General features: G+C 58.1%; 2 protein-coding genes across 2 annotated transcripts in view; one reads left to right on the forward strand and one right to left on the reverse strand.

Annotated features, from left to right (window-relative positions):
* LOC120229312 (SREBF chaperone) overlaps positions 1 to 3,870 on the forward strand; it is a 70,395-nt gene extending 66,525 nt beyond the window's left edge. Inside the window, exons 17-23 of the mRNA XM_039228239.1 lie at positions 97 to 619; positions 714 to 799; positions 2,463 to 2,545; positions 2,653 to 2,819; positions 2,977 to 3,057; positions 3,240 to 3,446; positions 3,528 to 3,870. Of these exons, the coding sequence (XP_039084170.1) occupies positions 97 to 619; positions 714 to 799; positions 2,463 to 2,545; positions 2,653 to 2,819; positions 2,977 to 3,057; positions 3,240 to 3,446; positions 3,528 to 3,773 (1,393 nt within the window). The 3' untranslated portion in view covers positions 3,774 to 3,870. The remainder of the gene's footprint in view (positions 1 to 96; positions 620 to 713; positions 800 to 2,462; positions 2,546 to 2,652; positions 2,820 to 2,976; positions 3,058 to 3,239; positions 3,447 to 3,527) is intronic.
* Positions 3,871 to 4,135: 265 nt separating this feature from the next.
* PTPN23 (protein tyrosine phosphatase non-receptor type 23) overlaps positions 4,136 to 17,404 on the reverse strand; it is a 32,418-nt gene continuing 19,149 nt past the window's right edge. The window contains exons 3-25 of the mRNA XM_039228167.1: positions 12,737 to 12,864; positions 12,408 to 12,484; positions 11,717 to 11,766; positions 11,427 to 11,558; positions 11,091 to 11,171; positions 10,865 to 10,996; positions 10,727 to 10,774; positions 10,380 to 10,436; positions 10,187 to 10,245; positions 9,950 to 10,029; positions 9,722 to 9,836; positions 9,563 to 9,628; positions 9,049 to 9,194; positions 8,460 to 8,780; positions 8,231 to 8,385; positions 7,985 to 8,136; positions 7,717 to 7,896; positions 5,817 to 7,611; positions 5,554 to 5,738; positions 5,354 to 5,458; positions 5,124 to 5,262; positions 4,923 to 5,036; positions 4,136 to 4,844 (exon numbers count right to left, since the gene is read on the reverse strand). Of these exons, the coding sequence (XP_039084098.1) occupies positions 4,365 to 4,844; positions 4,923 to 5,036; positions 5,124 to 5,262; positions 5,354 to 5,458; positions 5,554 to 5,738; positions 5,817 to 7,611; positions 7,717 to 7,896; positions 7,985 to 8,136; positions 8,231 to 8,385; positions 8,460 to 8,780; positions 9,049 to 9,194; positions 9,563 to 9,628; positions 9,722 to 9,836; positions 9,950 to 10,029; positions 10,187 to 10,245; positions 10,380 to 10,436; positions 10,727 to 10,774; positions 10,865 to 10,996; positions 11,091 to 11,171; positions 11,427 to 11,558; positions 11,717 to 11,766; positions 12,408 to 12,484; positions 12,737 to 12,864 (4,797 nt within the window). The 3' untranslated portion in view covers positions 4,136 to 4,364. The remainder of the gene's footprint in view (positions 4,845 to 4,922; positions 5,037 to 5,123; positions 5,263 to 5,353; positions 5,459 to 5,553; positions 5,739 to 5,816; positions 7,612 to 7,716; positions 7,897 to 7,984; positions 8,137 to 8,230; positions 8,386 to 8,459; positions 8,781 to 9,048; positions 9,195 to 9,562; positions 9,629 to 9,721; positions 9,837 to 9,949; positions 10,030 to 10,186; positions 10,246 to 10,379; positions 10,437 to 10,726; positions 10,775 to 10,864; positions 10,997 to 11,090; positions 11,172 to 11,426; positions 11,559 to 11,716; positions 11,767 to 12,407; positions 12,485 to 12,736; positions 12,865 to 17,404) is intronic.

The following is a 17,404-nucleotide window of genomic DNA, read 5'->3' on the forward strand; positions in this document are numbered from 1 at the left end:
CCCCTCACATTCCCTCTCCCCCCTCCTTCCCCAGCCCCTGCCTGCCTGTCACCCCACTCCGTCCTCACTCCATCATCCCGGCCCACCCCCCCACAGGCAGCGCCGCGATAGTGGCGTTGGCAGCACGTTCGAGGCTCAAGAGAGCTGGGAACAGCTGTCCGACAGCGGGAAGGGGGGCCCTGAGGAGCCCGGGGACAGCCCTCCTCTGCGGCACCGCCCCCGAGGCCCTCCGCCGCCCGCCCTCTTCGGGGACCAACCAGACCTCACCTGCCTGATCGACACCAACTTCTCGGCACAGCCTAAGCTCTTGGAACCCGCGCAGCCGGAGCCCCGGCACCGGGCCGGCTGCAGCCGTGCTCGTGAGGGCCCGGGCTATGACTTCAGCCGCCTGGTGCAGCGCGTGTACCAGGAGGATGGCCTGGTTCCTGGGCCCACGCCCACCCTGCGCCCGCCTTCCCCTGGGCCCGGGCCGTCCCTGACCCCCGAGGAGGAGGGGGGCTATCCTCCGGAGAAGGGCTCCCCGTCCCTGGCCTGGGCCCCCAGTGCAGACGGCTCCATCTGGAGCCTGGAGCTGCAGGGCAGCCTTATCGTGGTGGGGCGGAGCAGCGGCCGCCTGGAGGTGGGTAGGGGCCCCGGGGTGGGCAGAGGGCTGTCCCCGCGCGGCTTTGAGGGCCTCTCAGGCCCCCAGGCGCTCACTGCCTCTGGGCCTGCAGGTGTGGGACGCCATCGAGGGCACGCTGCGCTGCAGCAGCGAGGAGGTGTCATCAGGCATCACTGCGCTCGTTTTCCTGGACAAGAGGTGAGCACACTGGGCTGCTTGCCCTGCCCCTTGATGTTCCCTTCCTCATCCCATCCTGGTACTCAGCCCCCCGGTACCAGTGAACAGTGGGTAAACCACTCAGTGGGGGTGGGGGGGTGACACCTAAAGCCCTCAGAATAGGCCCTTGATCCTCACTGTGACTGTGTGCGAGAGGGAAACCGTGGAGTTTTCCCCCATTAGCCTATCAATACTGACCTGGTCAGGTCTTGGCTGCGTTTTCAGTGGCTGAAAAATGCCTTGTAGCAGAATTTTCTTGCGAAAATGTCCTTTTCTGGTTGGTGCTGGACACTTCCCTCGCTTCTTTCTTCGGCATGCCTATTGGCTGTGGGTGCTCCCTGGGCTCTGTCCGCGCCCACTCTCTGCAGGCTCGGCCACCGGAGCTTTCGCTCCCCATTCTGGGCTCATAACCCCAGGTCTTGCTGCAGCCAGATACCTCCTGCTCAACACGTCGCCTGTCAGTCCATGTGGCCCTACCCTCCAGGGTCCCTCACACCTAAGCTAGAGCTGGAGCTTTTTTCTTCTAGGGGCCAGGGTACCCATTGCCCTTTGCTCTCTGGTTCTGGTGGCTATTGTTATTTTTGTCCCGCTAGGCTGTGCTTGCACAGGCGGTGGCTGACATCCTCCCCCCCAACCTGGCCAAGTTCATTGGGTTCCTCCACACTTGGAAATTCTTCCCCTTGCTTGTTTTCTCAGGCTTAGGGAAGCCCCCCCCCCCCCCCCCCCCCCCCCCCCCCCCCCCCCCCCCCCCCAGGTCTCAGCCCAGCCCTCCGACACCATGCTTTTGCAGGCTCTGGCTCAGACCCTTCAAAGTCAGGGCTTCTAGGCCTTTTGCTGGAGTAAGATTTTATTTTATTTATTTTTTAAAAACTTTTAATGTTTACTTTTGAGAGAGAACAAGCACGGGAAGGGCAGAGAGACACAGAATCCGGAGCAGGCTCCAGGCTCTGTGCTGACAGCAGGGAGCCCGATGCAGGGGCTCCAACCCACAAACTGTGAGATCATGACCTGAGTCAAAGTCAGATGCTTAACCAACTGAGCCACCCAGTGTCACCTAGGAGTAAGATTTTAAGCTTCACTCACTTTGAAGTTTTAGGGCCACTGGGCAAATGTCCCCATCTCTGCTCAGGAATTCTGAGCTGTGAAGAAAATCTTTGTGGAAAAAGGAAGTCGAGTGGGTAGTGCTTAGATTGAAGCTGCTTTAAGAGGGTGGAGACAACAGTACCTCCTGTGGCTCCAACACTCAGCCTCCTCTTGGAGCCGATTCCCCCTTCTCTGAAGCCCCTCCATTAGCTCCAGGCTGTGGAGGCAAACCCCACCCCCCACGTGCTTGTTTTTTTTTTAGTTTCCAGTCTTATGTGATTGTTCTCCTGGTACCACTTCACCCATTATCCTCCATGACCACCTTGAGAGGTGGGTAGTTGTCCCATTTCACAGATGAAGAAACGGAGGCAAAGAACAGAATTGTAACCTGGGTCCCTCAGCTTCAGCATGTGCCCCAGCCCCCTGCACTTGCATCTTGGCCTAGATCCCTACGTCTCTGTTCCCATATGCCCACTGGAGTTGACCTGTCGGGTGCCCACACTGCTAGGCAGCAGGCCTGGGCGTTCTGAGGGAGAGCCCATCAGCAGCCACTCTTTTCCAGGATCGTGGCTGCCCGGCTCAACGGTTCCCTGGATTTCTTTTCCTTGGAGACCCGCACTGCTATCAGCCCCCTGCAGTTCCGAGGTCAGAGGGCCTGTGCTGGGTGGTTGTCTGCACCCGGTGGGGTGAAGTGCGGTAGCTGCCTGCAAGGCAGCTTCTTGGAGATCCCTTACTGGGCCGGTTGTCCCCAGGGACCCCAGGGCGGAGCAGTTCCCCTGCATCCCCTGTGTACAGCAGCAGTGACACGGTAGCCTGTCACCTGACCCACACTGTGCCCTGCGCACACCAGAAACCTATCACAGCCCTGAAGGCTGCAGCTGGCCGACTTGTGACTGGGAGTCAAGACCACACGCTGAGAGTGAGTCAGCTCCCATCTCTTGGGTGCTGGGTGGCCCCCCACAGGTGATGGGAGCATTTGGGGGTCAGCCAGGGAGAGGATGCAGAAGGGATTTCTTGGCCAAAATGTCATTGGGAAAATGCCAGAGGTCAGAACCTGATGTCCATCCCTGCCCCAGGTGTTCCGTCTGGAGGACTCCTGTTGCCTCTTCACCCTGCAGGGCCACTCGGGGGCCATCACAACGGTGTACATTGACCAGGTGAGAGGGCCATGGGTGGGGTGTAGGGATACCAAGCCATGGGTTTTGTTTCTGATTCTGGGCATCTGGCCCTCAGAACCTTCTGGAAAGCAGTGAGGACCCTCACTCCCAGGGCACTGGGACACCCGTGGGCACAAAGGTGTTCCACAAATGACCCAGCTCCCCTGGGCCTATTCCTCTAGACCATGGTGCTGGCCAGTGGAGGACAAGATGGGGCCATCTGCCTGTGGGATGTACTGACTGGCAGCCGGGTCAGCCACATGTTTGCTCACCGTGGGGACGTCACCTCCCTCACCTGTACCACCTCCTGCGTCATCAGTAGTGGCCTGGATGATCTCATCAGCATCTGGGACCGTAGCACAGGCATCAAGCTCTATTCTATTCAGCAGGTGGGCACATTGGGGGCAGCAGGACTGTTGGTGTTTTAGAGAGGGATTCAAGACACTGACTTCTCCTGTCTTTGCCTCCAGGACCTGGGCTGTGGAGCAAGCTTGGGGGTCATCTCTGACAACCTGCTGGTGACTGGTGGCCAGGGCTGTGTCTCCTTTTGGGACCTAAACTACGGGGACCTGTTACAGACAGTCTACCTGGGGAAGAACAGTGAGGCCCAGCCCACCCGCCAGATCCTGGTGCTGGACAATGCCGCCATTGTCTGCAACTTCGGCAGCGAGCTCAGCCTGGTATACGTGCCCTCTGTGCTGGAGAAGCTGGACTGAGTGGGGGCAGGATCTGTGGTGCAGAGCTAAGTCTTCTGGAAGCTGCCTCTGAACTGTTCTGCCTAGTTCATTGTAATAATAAAGTTTTTTTTTTTTTAAATCCCATCTGCCATGGGCCTTTTGAGCCACTTGAATTTTGCCCTAGAGCTCTGCTGCATCACTTCTGCATGCCCTCCCTGTGCACGACTGTGCAGGGGTGGAGCAAGCGAGCGCCACCGACCTTCTTAACCTTCCCAAGGTGTGGATGCCAAGGGTGGCCCTGCCATCATCCTGCCACCTGCCTACATCCAAGCTTGCTAAGAGGTTCCACTGAGATTCAGGCTTCCTCCCTAAGGCAGCAGTAGGCAGACACTGGCCACAGAACGGGTTGGTTGATTACTTTTAATAGCAAAGAGCTGAAAAATGTCAGGTTCCCCAAAGGAGTAGAACTTGACCCCAAAGCCCGTGATACATCTCATCCCCACAGGGATGTGGGCTGGGCCAGGCAGGGCTGAAGGCAGCTGGAATGGGAGTGAGAGGCCAGGCCCACCTGAGAGGCGCTGCTAGGCATGGGAGATGATGTAGTGGAAGGACTAGGCAGGCAAAGCCTGTTCAGGTCTTGTTCAGTGTCCAGAGCGGATCCAGAAGGCTAAGGGGGTCATCGGTGGGCCTGGCAGCCCGCAGACCCTGCCCATTGTGGGCCTGCAGAAAGTTATGCTTGCTCATCCGCTGCTTTCCTCGTAAGGAGCTGTCCAGGGAGAAGGCCTCCGGAGTTAAGGAGGCCAAGAGCTCCAGGGAAGAGGAGGGGGGGCCCACGTTGGGGGCCTCAGGTGCTGGCTGTTCCTCCTCAGGCTGGGGGACTTCCGGCAGGGGTGAAGACAGGGGGGGCGGGGAGGAGGGGGGGAGCTGGGCAGACTCTGGGAGGCTGGCTGGCGGCAGGCCTGGGGGCTCCTCAGGGCCTGGGAGGCCCGCAGCAGGAGAATCGAGGCCCCCAGGAGGCCGGATGCTGAGCTTGGCGATGGTGGCCTGGATGGAGCTGATGGGCACGTCTCCACCGAGGACCAGGTCCTGGGAGTCCTGAGGAAGGTGATTCTGGGCAGACAGAAGCGTGTGAGGACGAGTCCACCAGGCTGGGGGCGGCCCAGCCACCCCCAGGGGCTCCTTCCTCACCTTCTGACTGATGCCTGTGCCGGCCGGAGCCCTGCCCGGAGGGGGCACACCGTGGCGCTGCAGCACCTGCTCCACGTGTCTCACGACCGCCTCATGGCAGAACCTGAGGTGCAGCTGCGGCGGCGTCCCCATCAGTTGGGCGGGGCCTCGCCTCCCCGGAGGCAAGGGACCCCACCCAGCGCCCACCAGCCAAACCCTTACTTTCTCCTGCAGCATGTGTTTCCTCTGCTGCCGCATGCACCGCACCAGCCGGGGCAGCTCGGGGATCCCGTTTCCGGCCTCTACCTCCTGCACAGCGGCGTAGAGCAGCGCAAAGGCCCCAGTGCGGCCCACCCCGGAGCTGCGGCGGGAAGGAGGGCGGGGCGTGAGCCGGGGGGGGGGGGGGCCAGAGGACCCCTGCGGGGACGTGCCCACAACCGCGCGTGCCCTACCTGCAGTGCACGATGACCGGCGTGTGCAGGGGCCGCTGATGCAGGTAGTGCGCATGCACCTCCTGGATGAAGCGCAGCAGGTTGCTGGGGCTGTCGGGCAGACCTCTGGGGGAGGGGGGGGGGCAAGACCTGTGAGCCACACCCCGTCTGAGGTCTGAGGCCCCGCCCACCCCCGCCCTGCCCCACCCCAGCAGACGCACAGCTCAGGCCACGTAGGGAAGTGGAGGTGCACGAGCGAGCGCTTGAGGCTCTGATCGCGGAACTGGAGGCTCAGCACGCGCTCCACGTGGGTCTCGGTGGTGCGGACGCTGCTCAGCGCCAGGCTCAGGGCACCGTGCACCATGGGCTGGCCCCGCTCGGTGGGGAAATAGCGTGCCACCTTTTGCTGAGGATCAACCAGACGAGGCACTTAGGGCTCTTTCCAGAGTCCCTCTTGGGCACACCCTCCCCCTCGCCTCCTTACCTTCTCCATCTCAGCCTCAGACACTAGCATGACAATGACCGACACCTTCTGCTCGTGCACCATGAGCCAGAAGTCAGCAGCTGTGCCAGGCAGTGGCGCCTGGGTGGCCACCAAGGGCGGACAGTAGGGCGAGAGCCCCTCCACGCGGCTGGCGTTGATGTAGTCATCCTTGCCCGAGCGCAGCACCACGCGGTTACTGTCGTAGGGCATGACGTCCTGGTGCCTGTTCTTCAGCGAGTAGCAGCGTGCGATGGCGATGGACCGGCCCCGAGCATCCTGTTCCTGGGCGTCCTGCAGCTCTCGCCACACGGCGTCCAGAGCCCCCGCGTCGCCCAGCTGGCCCCTGAAGGCCTCCAGCTCCTGCTGCAACTGCTGCAGCCTCTCGGGGCGCTCGTAGGGGTCCCGCTCAATCAGCCGCAGGGCCTGTGGCCGGCGGCCCTCAGCCGCATCCACCTTCGTAGGCTGCAGCAAGGGCTGCCCGCCCCCGGGCGGCTGTGTGCCCCCATGCTGACTCTCAGGGCTGGAGGAAAGCAGGTCTGCGGCCGCAGTGCCCCGGCGCGCACACGCGGAAAGCGGCTCTGCTGCTGCGGGCCGAGGAGGAACTGGGCCAGGCCCCGGTGATGGAGCCGGTGAAGGCACCAGGTGGGGGTTGGGAGTGGGCTGGCCAGCAGGTGAGGGGCCTCGAATGGAGAGAGGGGCTGCCTGGGGGCCCAGGGGCCTGGGGGAAGGGGCAGGACAATATGCCAGGGTGGGATGGGGAGACTGAGGTGGCCCAGGGCTGGGAAAGGGCAGAGCCCCCGAGTGTGGGGGCAGAGGGTCCTGAGAGGGACCGGGGTAGAGCTGTGTGTGCAGGGGTGGTGTGGGCTGTCCTAAGACACCAGGCTGAGGGGTAAAGGGATAGGGAGGCTGGGGGGGCTGGAGGGGTACCCGCCCTGGAGCCTGGGTTGGGAAGAGGTTCGGATGCTGGAGTGGAAGGGGCTGCTGGGGGGGCTGGGGCCCAAACGCCAATCCTGTGGGATGAGGCTGAGGCTGGGGCTGGGGGCCCACCCTTGGGGCTGGAAAACCCGGGGGAATCCCAGGAGTAAAGTGGTGTTGGGCAGGGGGAGCAGTGAGGGGTTGCTTGTGCCCCAGAGGGTAGGTGTAGGGCGCAGGGAGCAGCTGTGGCTGCGGTGGGGACACTGGGAAGCAGGGCTGGGGAGGAGGAGCAGGGCTGGGGTTTGGCCGTGGCGCTGTGTGGCTGGAGATGGGGGCCTGGATGCTATCCACCGTGGTGGTGGCTGGCCGAACCCCCATGGCCAACTCGGGACCTGGAAACTGGGGAGGTGGGGCCGAGGGCAGACCTGCCACTGGTGGGGGTGGCCCTACCCCCCCATAGGGGCTGCTCACCACGCCATGCTGTGGGGAGGATCGGGGCACGAGGCCCAGCTCCGGTGTGTAGGCAGGGGCCGGGTAGAGGGCAGGTCCAGGGGCCACGGCCATTGCAGGATGTCCTGGAGCCTGGGGGGCCCTGTGTGGCAACATCTGGGTGGGGCCCGAGTAGGTACCAGGAGGTAAGGGACCGGAGAGATAGTGGGGTCCCGGGCCTGCAACACTGGGGAAGGGGCTGGGAGGAAAGTGGAGAGGGGCGGCGGCTCCCAAGTAGGTGTCAGGTGGCCGCGGGCCGGCCACCATGTCGGGGGGCAGGCTGCGCAGCTCCTCAGGCAGGTCTCCCGTCTCCACTGCCTCTCCTTCCTCCCTCCTGGGCAGCAGCGGCTTTGGGGCTGTGGGCCGTGGGGGCGGCTTCTTCTTAAGCTCCCTGTAGAACAAGGTGAGGAAGTCCTGGATCCAGCCAGACCCCCGTGCGCCTAGCCTGGGTGTGGCCAGGAGATGCCCGGTGCGGGGAGGGGGGGGCCTCACCCACCTGTCCAGGAGCTGCTGGCGGGCAGCCTCTCGGGCCTGGCAGATGGACTGGGCCCGTTCCAAAAGGGCAGCCACCTTGCTCTCCAGGTCCGCATAGAAGTCCTTGCCCTCCTGGGACTTTTTCATCAGGTCCTCATAGGCTTCGTAGGAGGCCACCAGGGTCTGCAGTGTGGAGTTCCACCTGGTGGGCAGAAAGGCCAGCGGGAGGTGGGAAGCTAGGCCAAGCGCCGGGTGGGAGTCTGGGCAAGAGCAGGGGGCCGGACACTGACTTTTGGTCCAGGTCACTGAGCACCCGCCGCACGGCCGCGTACTGCACGTTGGCCTCCGTCAGTGCCCGCAGGACGTTGTCCTGGGCCGCCAGGTTCTGCTCCAGGTACACCCTCAGCTGGTCATACTTCTTCAACTGTTCCTCAAACAGCTTCTGTGGGAAGGTGTTGGGGGGTGGAGGATAGACACTCAGGGCCTCGCCACTTACAGGTGAAGCCCAGAGACCCTCCCTCTGCTCACCCAACAACCTTCATCTCTGAGTGGTCCGTGGTCACCAGTGAGGCGGTGATGTCATCCTTCTGGATAAGCTCGCGCAGCTGCTGCTCCAGGGACACGCGCTGGTCCCGCATCTCCTGCACCTTGGCCAGGATGCGCTTCAGATTCTGCAGCACAGCCTTGTCCTCTGGGAGCAGCAGTGGTCGTGAGACCCGAGACTCCGGCTCGGCCTCCCTTCCCCTGGGGACGGGAGGGACTCACCTGGGGTGAGGGCTGGCGAGGGCAGGGCAGCCCGGACCTGGTCCAGCGGCCCGCTGAGCAGGCGCAGGTTACCGACGTGCAGATTCATGGCGCGGTGCAGCTCGCTGTTGGTGAAGGAGGCCTTCTCGTGGACCTCCATGTACTTGGCCCAGTCCCGCCTCACCTCAGCCAGCTCAGCCCTGGAGCTGGCCGCCCCCGCCAGGCTGGCCCCGGCCTGGCCCACGGCCTCCTGCAACTTCTGCTCAAGCAGCTCGTCCTCCTCCAGCAGCTCCCTGATGTCCTTCAGGGAGGCCTCCACATCCGTGAACACACCTGACAGCACTAGGGGTGTGGGGGAGGGGGGAAGAGTCCGCTCCTGAGGCAGGCACACCAGGCATCTACTTGGGTCCATCCCCAGGGAGACAGAACCACCCGGTCAAGGGCCCGTGGCACAGCAGGGCACACAGGGTGCAAGGATCCACGGAGGCACGGAGGTGGGTGCTCGTGCCCAGTGCTCAGAGGTCTACCCTTCATCCTCGGTGAACAGAGGACACAGAGGTGGCCTCTACAGATGACCACCCCCAGCCACTTGCTTCTCCCCCTTGCTCACCTTGCATGGACTGGACAAGGTTCCTGACGGTGTCGGGCCGGACACTGAGAGCTGCACACTTTTCCATAAGCTGGGGTGGGATGTGGCTGTACGCATCAAGGTTGTCCACGGTCTCAGGATCCAACTGCATTGAATCCATGAACTGGCTGTGGGGGCATCAGGACCCGGTGGGTGTTGACCCAACTCCTCACTCCTCTCCCGAGGGCAAGCCCCATCACTGAAACTAGGCCTGAGGTCCTCGCAGAGGGTAAATCTGCATCCTGACTCTCCCACTGGAGGTCTAGCCTGGCCCCACAGAACAGACCCAGGGAACTGCTGAAAAAAATGGAACAGAGGTACAACGTCCTCCCAAGACCTGTGACTTTCACCCCGTAAACCTAGCACCCAAGACCATGGGCAGATAAGGCAGAGCCAGGAAATCTGGTGCAAGAGGCCATTCACTATTCCTCTCCCTGCTGCAGGCAGCACTGGGAACCCCACAGAGATCTGTGTACACCTCCAGCCCCACACTCACTCCAGGACTTCATTCTTGTCCTCAATCTTGGCCATCATCTCCCGAAGCAGCTTGGCCTTCTCCTCGCTGCAGAAGTGACAGAGCAGTTGCTGGAAATCTACGTCCTGAAACATGGCAACCCCACCTGTGCTAAGAACGGGGCCGGCCCCTCCCGCCCACCTGTATAGCGAGGACGCTTCATGGGCAGCCATGGGTACCAGTTTGGCGAAGATGTCAGGGCCTGTAACAGCTGGGTCTGTGGGGTTCACTGGTAAGGGCTTCACCAAGGGGGCGCCTGGGAGGGAGAGGAACAACTGGAGACCAAGCCCACACAAGATCTGAGTCTGCCTCTGTTCTGTCCTGTCTTCACCCGCTACCCCAAGCCTCAGCCTCCGCTCAGCTCCAGACCTTTCACGGGCTGCAAGGTGTCCAGTACCGGGACAGCCTCGTGGTAGATGAAGTCATTGTCCTTTTTGGCAGAATTGTACCTGGAGTCAGAAGGGGAAGTGGGGAGTCCAGCAATCAGCAGGGATCCAGGACCTAGCCTCCCGTGGGGGCCACTGCTCTCAGGTAGTCAATGTGGGCAAAGGGCTGAGACCCTTCCTAACAAATAGGAACCAGGGCCACCCCCAGCCCCAGACTCACTTTCCCCCAATGACATCCATAGTGAAGCGCAGTGCATCTTGCACAGTGTCGGGCTGCCCCTGTAGGACAGGGCGGGGGAGGGGGGAGTGGGGAGGCCACTCAGCACCAAGCAAAGCCAGTGCCAGGACAACCCTCAGCCCCACCATATACTCTCAGGGCTCTGAGGAGCAGCCATGCTCTTCCTCAGCTTTACCTTGGCCAACTTGATGGCTTCATTGAGCTTGTCCAGGGCACTCTGGAAGTATGCGACCTGAAGCAGGTAGGAGGCAGAGCCAGTCCGTCCTTCCCTCCTCCTCCCACCCCATTAAGCCCTGCCTGCCGTCAGGTGACCCATTAGAAGCAACCAGGCACCAGCCCAGCCAACATCTTAGTGTCACCTCCTGCCCCACCTCTTCAGGCCTCTTGGGATAAGGGTGAAACAGATGGGACAACATAAAAGAAACACCAGGCCTACAGCCAGCAGTGGCCAAGGGTGTGGGGGGTAAGGGACAACCCTCCAGGCTGGACTCCACCCTAACCCCCCTGCCATGGCTCACTCACCCGCTCCCCGAACTTCTGCTGTTCCTCAGCTTGCTTTCCCATGTGCAGCTGGCAAGAGAGAAGATGCCGCCACTTACTTCACAGCCATGGCAGCCTCGCCCCCAGCCCGTCCCGCCCCAGTGGTCACCGTGCTCGCACATGGGCCACAGCTGCAAAGTAGTAGATCTTCATCTGTACAAGCTTCTTCCAGTCCTTCTGAATCCGGCCCAGCAGCGAGGCGGTGTCAGGATTCTCCAAGGCCCGGCATGCCTCCTTGTAGTAATCCACCACCTGGGAGCCAGGATGGGGCCATGAGTGGGCATCAGGAATGAACTAAAGGCCTGCTCTCGGTCCCTTTGGGGCCACCGCCCACCCCCATCCCTACCTGTGCACTGATGCGGGCCACCAGAAAGCTCTTCCTGTTGTCCAACATGGACTTCTCCAGAAGGCACTCCTGAGCCTGGCCCTGGACAAATGCAGGTGCATTCACTTGTTCACCCAGACATCCTACCCTTCCCATCAGGGGGACCACAGAGGGATCCCCTCCCTTGTCCTCTCTCCTCCAGCCTCCCTACTCCAAGAAGCACTGCTCTGATCCACTGGGGCTCAAAAGATCAAAGCCAAGGCCCCACTGCCATCTGCAAGGGGCCTGGTCTAGGAACCAGCACCAGCTGTCCCCTCCCCCGGATCCAACTGGGCTCCAACAAGGGCACCACCTCACCAGCATGAGGTTGACATTGAGAGTGAGGATCTGGCGGCTCATGTCAACGCTGTAGGCATGAGGGAAGTGCTCACGCAGGTAGGCAAAGGCGCCTGCTGCGCACTGGAAGTGAGTGCAGGACACCTTCATGCCCTGGTAGGGGGAGAGGCAGAGGATGGCCAGAGGCAGAGCCAGACAGCTGCCCGTGTCCACTCCCCCAGGACAGGCTGCAAACTCTGGCGGTGAAGGACACTCAGCACCCCTCCTGGGTTTATGTCCTCTGTCCCGCCCACTGCCCCTCCCCTCCTCACCTCCTCAGACACCCGCTTGTCCATGGCCCCCAACATGGAGTGCAGTGCCCCTGGGGAGTCAGAGGACATGGTGTCAGGGCTGGCCTGGGGCCAGTCCCTAGGCTGCCCTACACCTTTGTCAAGTCTAAGGCAGAGGGGGCAGTGTTGTCACTCACGGTCAGGAAAACAGGGATCTGAGAACTGGGGCAGCTGGCCCAAAGACACACTCAGCCCCTCAGTCTCCTGCTCTACACCAGGCAGAGGTGCGGGCGGAGGAAGGAGGAACTCCCATCCATAGCCCCCAGCCTCCAGGTCCAGTCTTGAAGCCCCAGGGTGCCTACACAGGACTCTGGGGCTCCCCAGGCCCCTCCCCTAAGCCACATTAAGGCCAAGTCATCAGGGCTAGCTCAGGCCACCTGGAAGCCAAGGGACCCCCAGTGCTGTCCAGTCCTAGATGACAGGTTGCTACTCTTGGCCAGAGCACAAAGCAGTGACAGCAATGTGGCAACCAGCCCGGCGGAGCTTCTCCCCAGCAGGGTGGTTGCCCATGGCCCAGAAGAAGCGCTGGCAGAGCTATGGGGGAGGCAGTGAAGGGGCCAGAATGTGGGGGACTTCTGTCCATGAGCGCGCTGCTTTTGTGACCTTCTGCTGAGCTGAGATCCTGGCTTGGCAGGCCTTGGAGGTAGGACCATGGAGGAGTTAAGTAGCTCACCGAGGTTGTAGAGAATGCAGGCCTGCTCATACTTGATGTCCTCATGGGCCACAGATTTGCCAGAGAAGATCTCGGTCCTGCAGACAGGCCACCCCCATCATCTTAAGGGAAGGAGGTGGCCAGGGCCTTGAGGCCAGGTGAGGGGACCAGTCACCCCAGTGCAGGTCGGAGGGAGGCCTGGGGAGACCACACCAAGCCACTCCCCATCCTCTGGAGCAAGGAAGGGGGCAGGGAGGAGAGTAAAGGGAGGGGACACCCCCACCATCCATACACCCTGGGCCGTCCAGGCACCCTCCAGGCTCCCCCCAGCCCTGTCTGCCAGCTCTCACCAGGTGACAGGAACGGCGGCCTCCTGGCCAGAGCCCATGGGGACCCGACTCTGCAGGTAGTGGAGCTGGCCTAGGTACTTGCGAAGGACACTGCAGCCCTCAAAGTCCCGCGGGACACGGACAGCATTCTGGGGGGCAGATGGGAGAAGCAAGCCTGCCATCATTTGGGGTAGAGTACAGGCAGGCCCCAAGAAATACACATCTAAGCTAGGAGACTGCACCTTCAAGGGATCCGAAGAAAGCCCACAGCTATACCTTAGCTGCTCAACACCCATCCCACCAGCCAGGGCTGGTTGGCTGGCTCAGTCCCACCTTTCTGGAAGGCAGTTTTACAACACTCATTAAAAATGTTCATGTATGGTGCACCTGAGTGGCTCAGTTAAGCATATGACTTCAACACAGGCCATGATCTCAGGATTTGTGAGCTCCAGCCCCACATCAGGCTCTCTGCTGTCAGCTTGGAGCCTACTTTAGATCCTCTGTCCCTCCACACTCACCCACCAACCCCCTCCCCACTCTCAAAAAAAAATTTTTTAGGAAAAAAAGTTAATGTACTTAATGCTGACCCACAATTCTGTACCTAGAACATACAGTAAAAGATACTCAGTAAAGCAAATGCTTGGATAAGCACACAGTATTATTAATAGGGCCAAATACTGGGATGCCACCAAAATTTCCATTAAAGAGGATTGTTTAAATAAATTATGTTATTAAGCCTACTCACAAAAGAGAACACTCTACAGCCACAAAGCCTGCAGACAAGAGTCTATCATGTTTAGATGTTCATGACATATTTATTGTTGGGCAAAAAAAAAAAAAGTAACAGATGAGCAGTACGATTTCATTTACATAAAATCACATATATACTGAGAGCCAACTAGGTATAATACACAAAGACAAAAGATTCTAGAAGGTTATACACGAAAATGTTAAGTGATTACCCTGGGTAACAGGGTCTAAGTAATTTATCCTATTTTCTATATACGTATAGAGATATATGTTTAATACTCTATTTTTTATATTGAACACTTTTACTCTTTATAAAAAACAAAACTATTCCCATTTTGGGGAAACAAAGCAGACAAAACTTGTGCTCAAATAGAAGGGTAGACAATATACTCTCCAAGAAACAAGTGCCCAAAACAAAGGGATGGGCCACCACCGCGTACCGCGCACACCCTCACCCATCCACTGGGAGAACCAGCCCCCCCACCAGGGCCTCCAGCGGAGGGCTGGCGCTGGCCAGAAGAAACCCTCCAGGACACCACCCTGTGGAGCCCAGCTCCAAGACCCCTGCTTCAGAAGGGAGACCTGGCACCAGCCCCACTTGGCCACTCTCCCTTGGGCCCCGGCTCCTCTCTGGGCAGGAATGGAAGCTCCCTTGCGGAGCAGACTTCAGGGGGCCCAGAGCAAGGAGAAGGCTCACAGCCACGCTGATAGGGTCTAACCAGTCCCTCAGGCCAGGACTTCTGGAATCTAGGCCCCCTCCCCTACCAGAACCTCTGCCGTCATCAAATACCATGGGGACTTTACATTTTCTTTCAGGTTGACCCACTTTTCAAAGTGGAGCTACATCCTAAGTAGCTACCTCTCTGAAACAACAAATTCGATGTGCTAGCTACATATTCTTAAAAACACTCAATAAAGCATATATAAAAAGATTAAAATAGAAAAGATTTGCCTTTGTACTTCTTAAAACTATCTTTGGGAGACAATGGAAGCAATCCTTCTTCCAAGCCACACAGCCACCGCACTTTTAATCCAGCCAAGACCCATGGCCCTCCATGTCCCACCTGCCACGTTCTCTGTCGCCTACATGTGGAGAAGCCAAGCAGAACAGGAGTCAGAAAGGAAGCTCTGAAGCCACACCGTCCCCATCCCCCTCACAAGCCCCGCACCACGCCGGCCAGCTATATGCCCTATAATCCCAGAACCGAGAATTTCAGAGTTGCAACTGGAGGTCTTCTTAGAGAAAACTCTTCCAGCTCCTGCTTTACAAATGAGGAAACTGAGGCCAGATCGTAAAAAGAGGATTGCCTATAGGTTCCCAAAGTATATCCACCCTCCATGTCCATTGCAAATCACGGAGTTATAGTACAAGCTTAATTTGACTTAAGCCTCTGCTTTGTAGGTCTCTCTGCTGTGACACATTTTCTGTAATTCACTATAAACTAGACCAGTGTTAAAATTGCTGCAATAATTTAATTACTCTTATTTTCATTCCATGTATTACTGAGCCTGGGAGGTTTTTTGGTCTGGATTATATTCGAAAGTTAGTTTACTGAAGAAACACGAATCCAGTCCAATGCTCACGCTGCTTGGATGAAAAAATCAAGTCCAGGTTAGAAGAAGTGGCTCAGGACTCCTAGTGCCTATCCTTCCAGGGGCCGAGAGGAGCCCTGGTCCTGGTCCGATGCTCTCCAGCCCACTGCTCTGTGCAGGCTGCCTGCCCCACACCTGAAAGACTGCCGTGAGAGGCTGTGAACACCAGGAGGAGTGCTGCTCCCAGGGTGTGGGGTATGCAAGTGCACACAAAATGGCGGCAGTCCTAGGGGTTAAGATTCTCTCACTAGTTGGCGAACAGTCCAAGTTTTTGTAAAATTTATAAAAATTTTTTAAAATTTTTAAAAATTTATAAAAAGTTTTTATAAAAATTTATGAGGAATATTCTGGGAAGGGGTAGAGCAGGGAGCAGGAGAAACCCGTGCCCACCGAACCCATGGCACTGGCGAAATCCATCTGACGTGACTGTTTTGGAGCTCTGGAGTCTACTGAAGGCTTGCAGCTGGCAGAGGAAGCTTGGGTGGTAAATTCTGGTGAATTTCTGCTGCGGCACAGTAGCAGCTACCCAGCCCCCAGCCTGCACGTGTTCCCGGAGCAGCCTGCACACAGTCTGTGGGAGCCAGAGTAGGCAGTAAGCACCCTGTCCTCCAAATACAGGGACCTGTGCTCTGATCACAGACTGCTGTTTCCGATCTCAGAGGAGCAAAGAGGAAGGTGGACATGCACCTCCCTCCACTGCTTCACCTTCCCTCTTGTGGAGGGATTTAAAGCGCCAGTGCTGGAGGGCCTGAGCGGCTCAGTCAGTTGAGTGCCCAACTCTTAATTTTGGCTCAGGTCATGAACTCACAGTTTGTGAGTCTGAGCCCCATGTCAGCTCTATGCTAGCAGCGTGGAGCCTGCTTGGGATTCTCTCTCCCCCTCTCTCTGCCCCTTGCCTGCTCACAAGCACTCTCTCTCAAAACAAACATTTTTAATAAATAGATAAAGCACCAGTACTTCGCTCTCCACTTACTCTTCCATTTGTCTTTTTTCCCTTCTGTGAGCCAGACTGAATTCAAAACCAACCATATTCACAGGGGAAATGAGAAAGTCACCATGCATATCCAGAGAAAAAGGCACAGGCTCAGAAAAGACCTGAGAAGAACTTAAGTTCAGAAATCTCATCTAATTCTATGTATATATTTATTTTTGAAAGAGAGAGAGAGAGAGAGAGAGACAGAGTGCGAGCGGGTGGGGGGCAGGGGGGCAGGGGGCAGAGAGAGAGGGAGACATAGAATCTGAAGTAGGCTCCAGGTTCTGTTAACACAGAGCACCACACAGAGCCTGAACTCATGAACGGTGGGGTCATGAGACAAAGTTGAACACTTTTTTTTTTTTCTTCAATAGTTTACTGTCAAGTTGGTTTCCATATAACACCCAGTGCTCATCCCAACAATGCCCTCCTTCATGCCCATCAACCCCTTTCCCCTCCCTCCCATACCCATCAGTCCTCAGTTTGTTCTCAACATTCAAGAGTCTCTCATGGTTTGCCTCCCTCCCTCTCCCCAACTATTTTCCCCCTTCTTCTCCCCCACGGTCCTCCGTTAAGTTCTTCCTAATCCTCCTATACGTGCAAACATATGGTATCTGTCCTTCTCTGCCTGACTTATTTCGCACAGCATAACACCCTCGAGTTCCATCCATGTTGCTACACATGGCCAGATTTCATTCGTTCTCATTGCCATGTAGTATTCCATCATATAAACCACATCTTCTTGATCCATTCGTCCGTTGATGGACACTTAAGCTTTTTCCATGTTTTGGCTTTGTTGAGAGTGCTGCTATGAACACTGGGGTACATGTGCCCCTATGCATCAGCACTCCTGTATCCCTCGGGTAAATTCCTACCAGTGCTGGGGCGCCTGGGTGGCTTAGTTGGTTAAGCGTCCGACTTTCGCTTAGGTCATGATCTCGCAGTTCGTGGGTTCGAGCCCCGCGTCGGGCTCTGTGCTGACAGCCAGCTCAGAGCCTGGAGCCTGTTTCATTCTGTGACTCCCTCTCTCTCTGACCCTCCCCTGCTCACGCTGTCTCTCTCTCTCTCCTAGAAATAAATAAAAAACATTAAAAAAAATTAAAAAAAAAAAATTCCTAGCAGTGCTATTGTTGGGTCCTAGGGGAGTTCTATTGTTAATTTTTTGAGGAACCTCCACACTGTTTTCCAGAGGGGCTGCACCAGTTTACATTCCCACCAACAGTGTAGGAGGGTGCCCGTGTCTCCACATCCTCGCCAGCATCTAGAGTTCTCTGATTTGCTCATTTTAGCCACTCTGACCAGTGTGAGGTGGTATCTCACTGTGGTTTTCATTTGTATTTCCCTGATGAGGAGGGACACTGAGCATCGTTTCA

Source organism: Hyaena hyaena, unplaced genomic scaffold (assembly GCF_003009895.1).
Source record: "Hyaena hyaena isolate Hyena2069 unplaced genomic scaffold, ASM300989v1 scaffold_30, whole genome shotgun sequence".
NCBI lineage: Eukaryota > Metazoa > Chordata > Mammalia > Carnivora > Hyaenidae > Hyaena > Hyaena hyaena.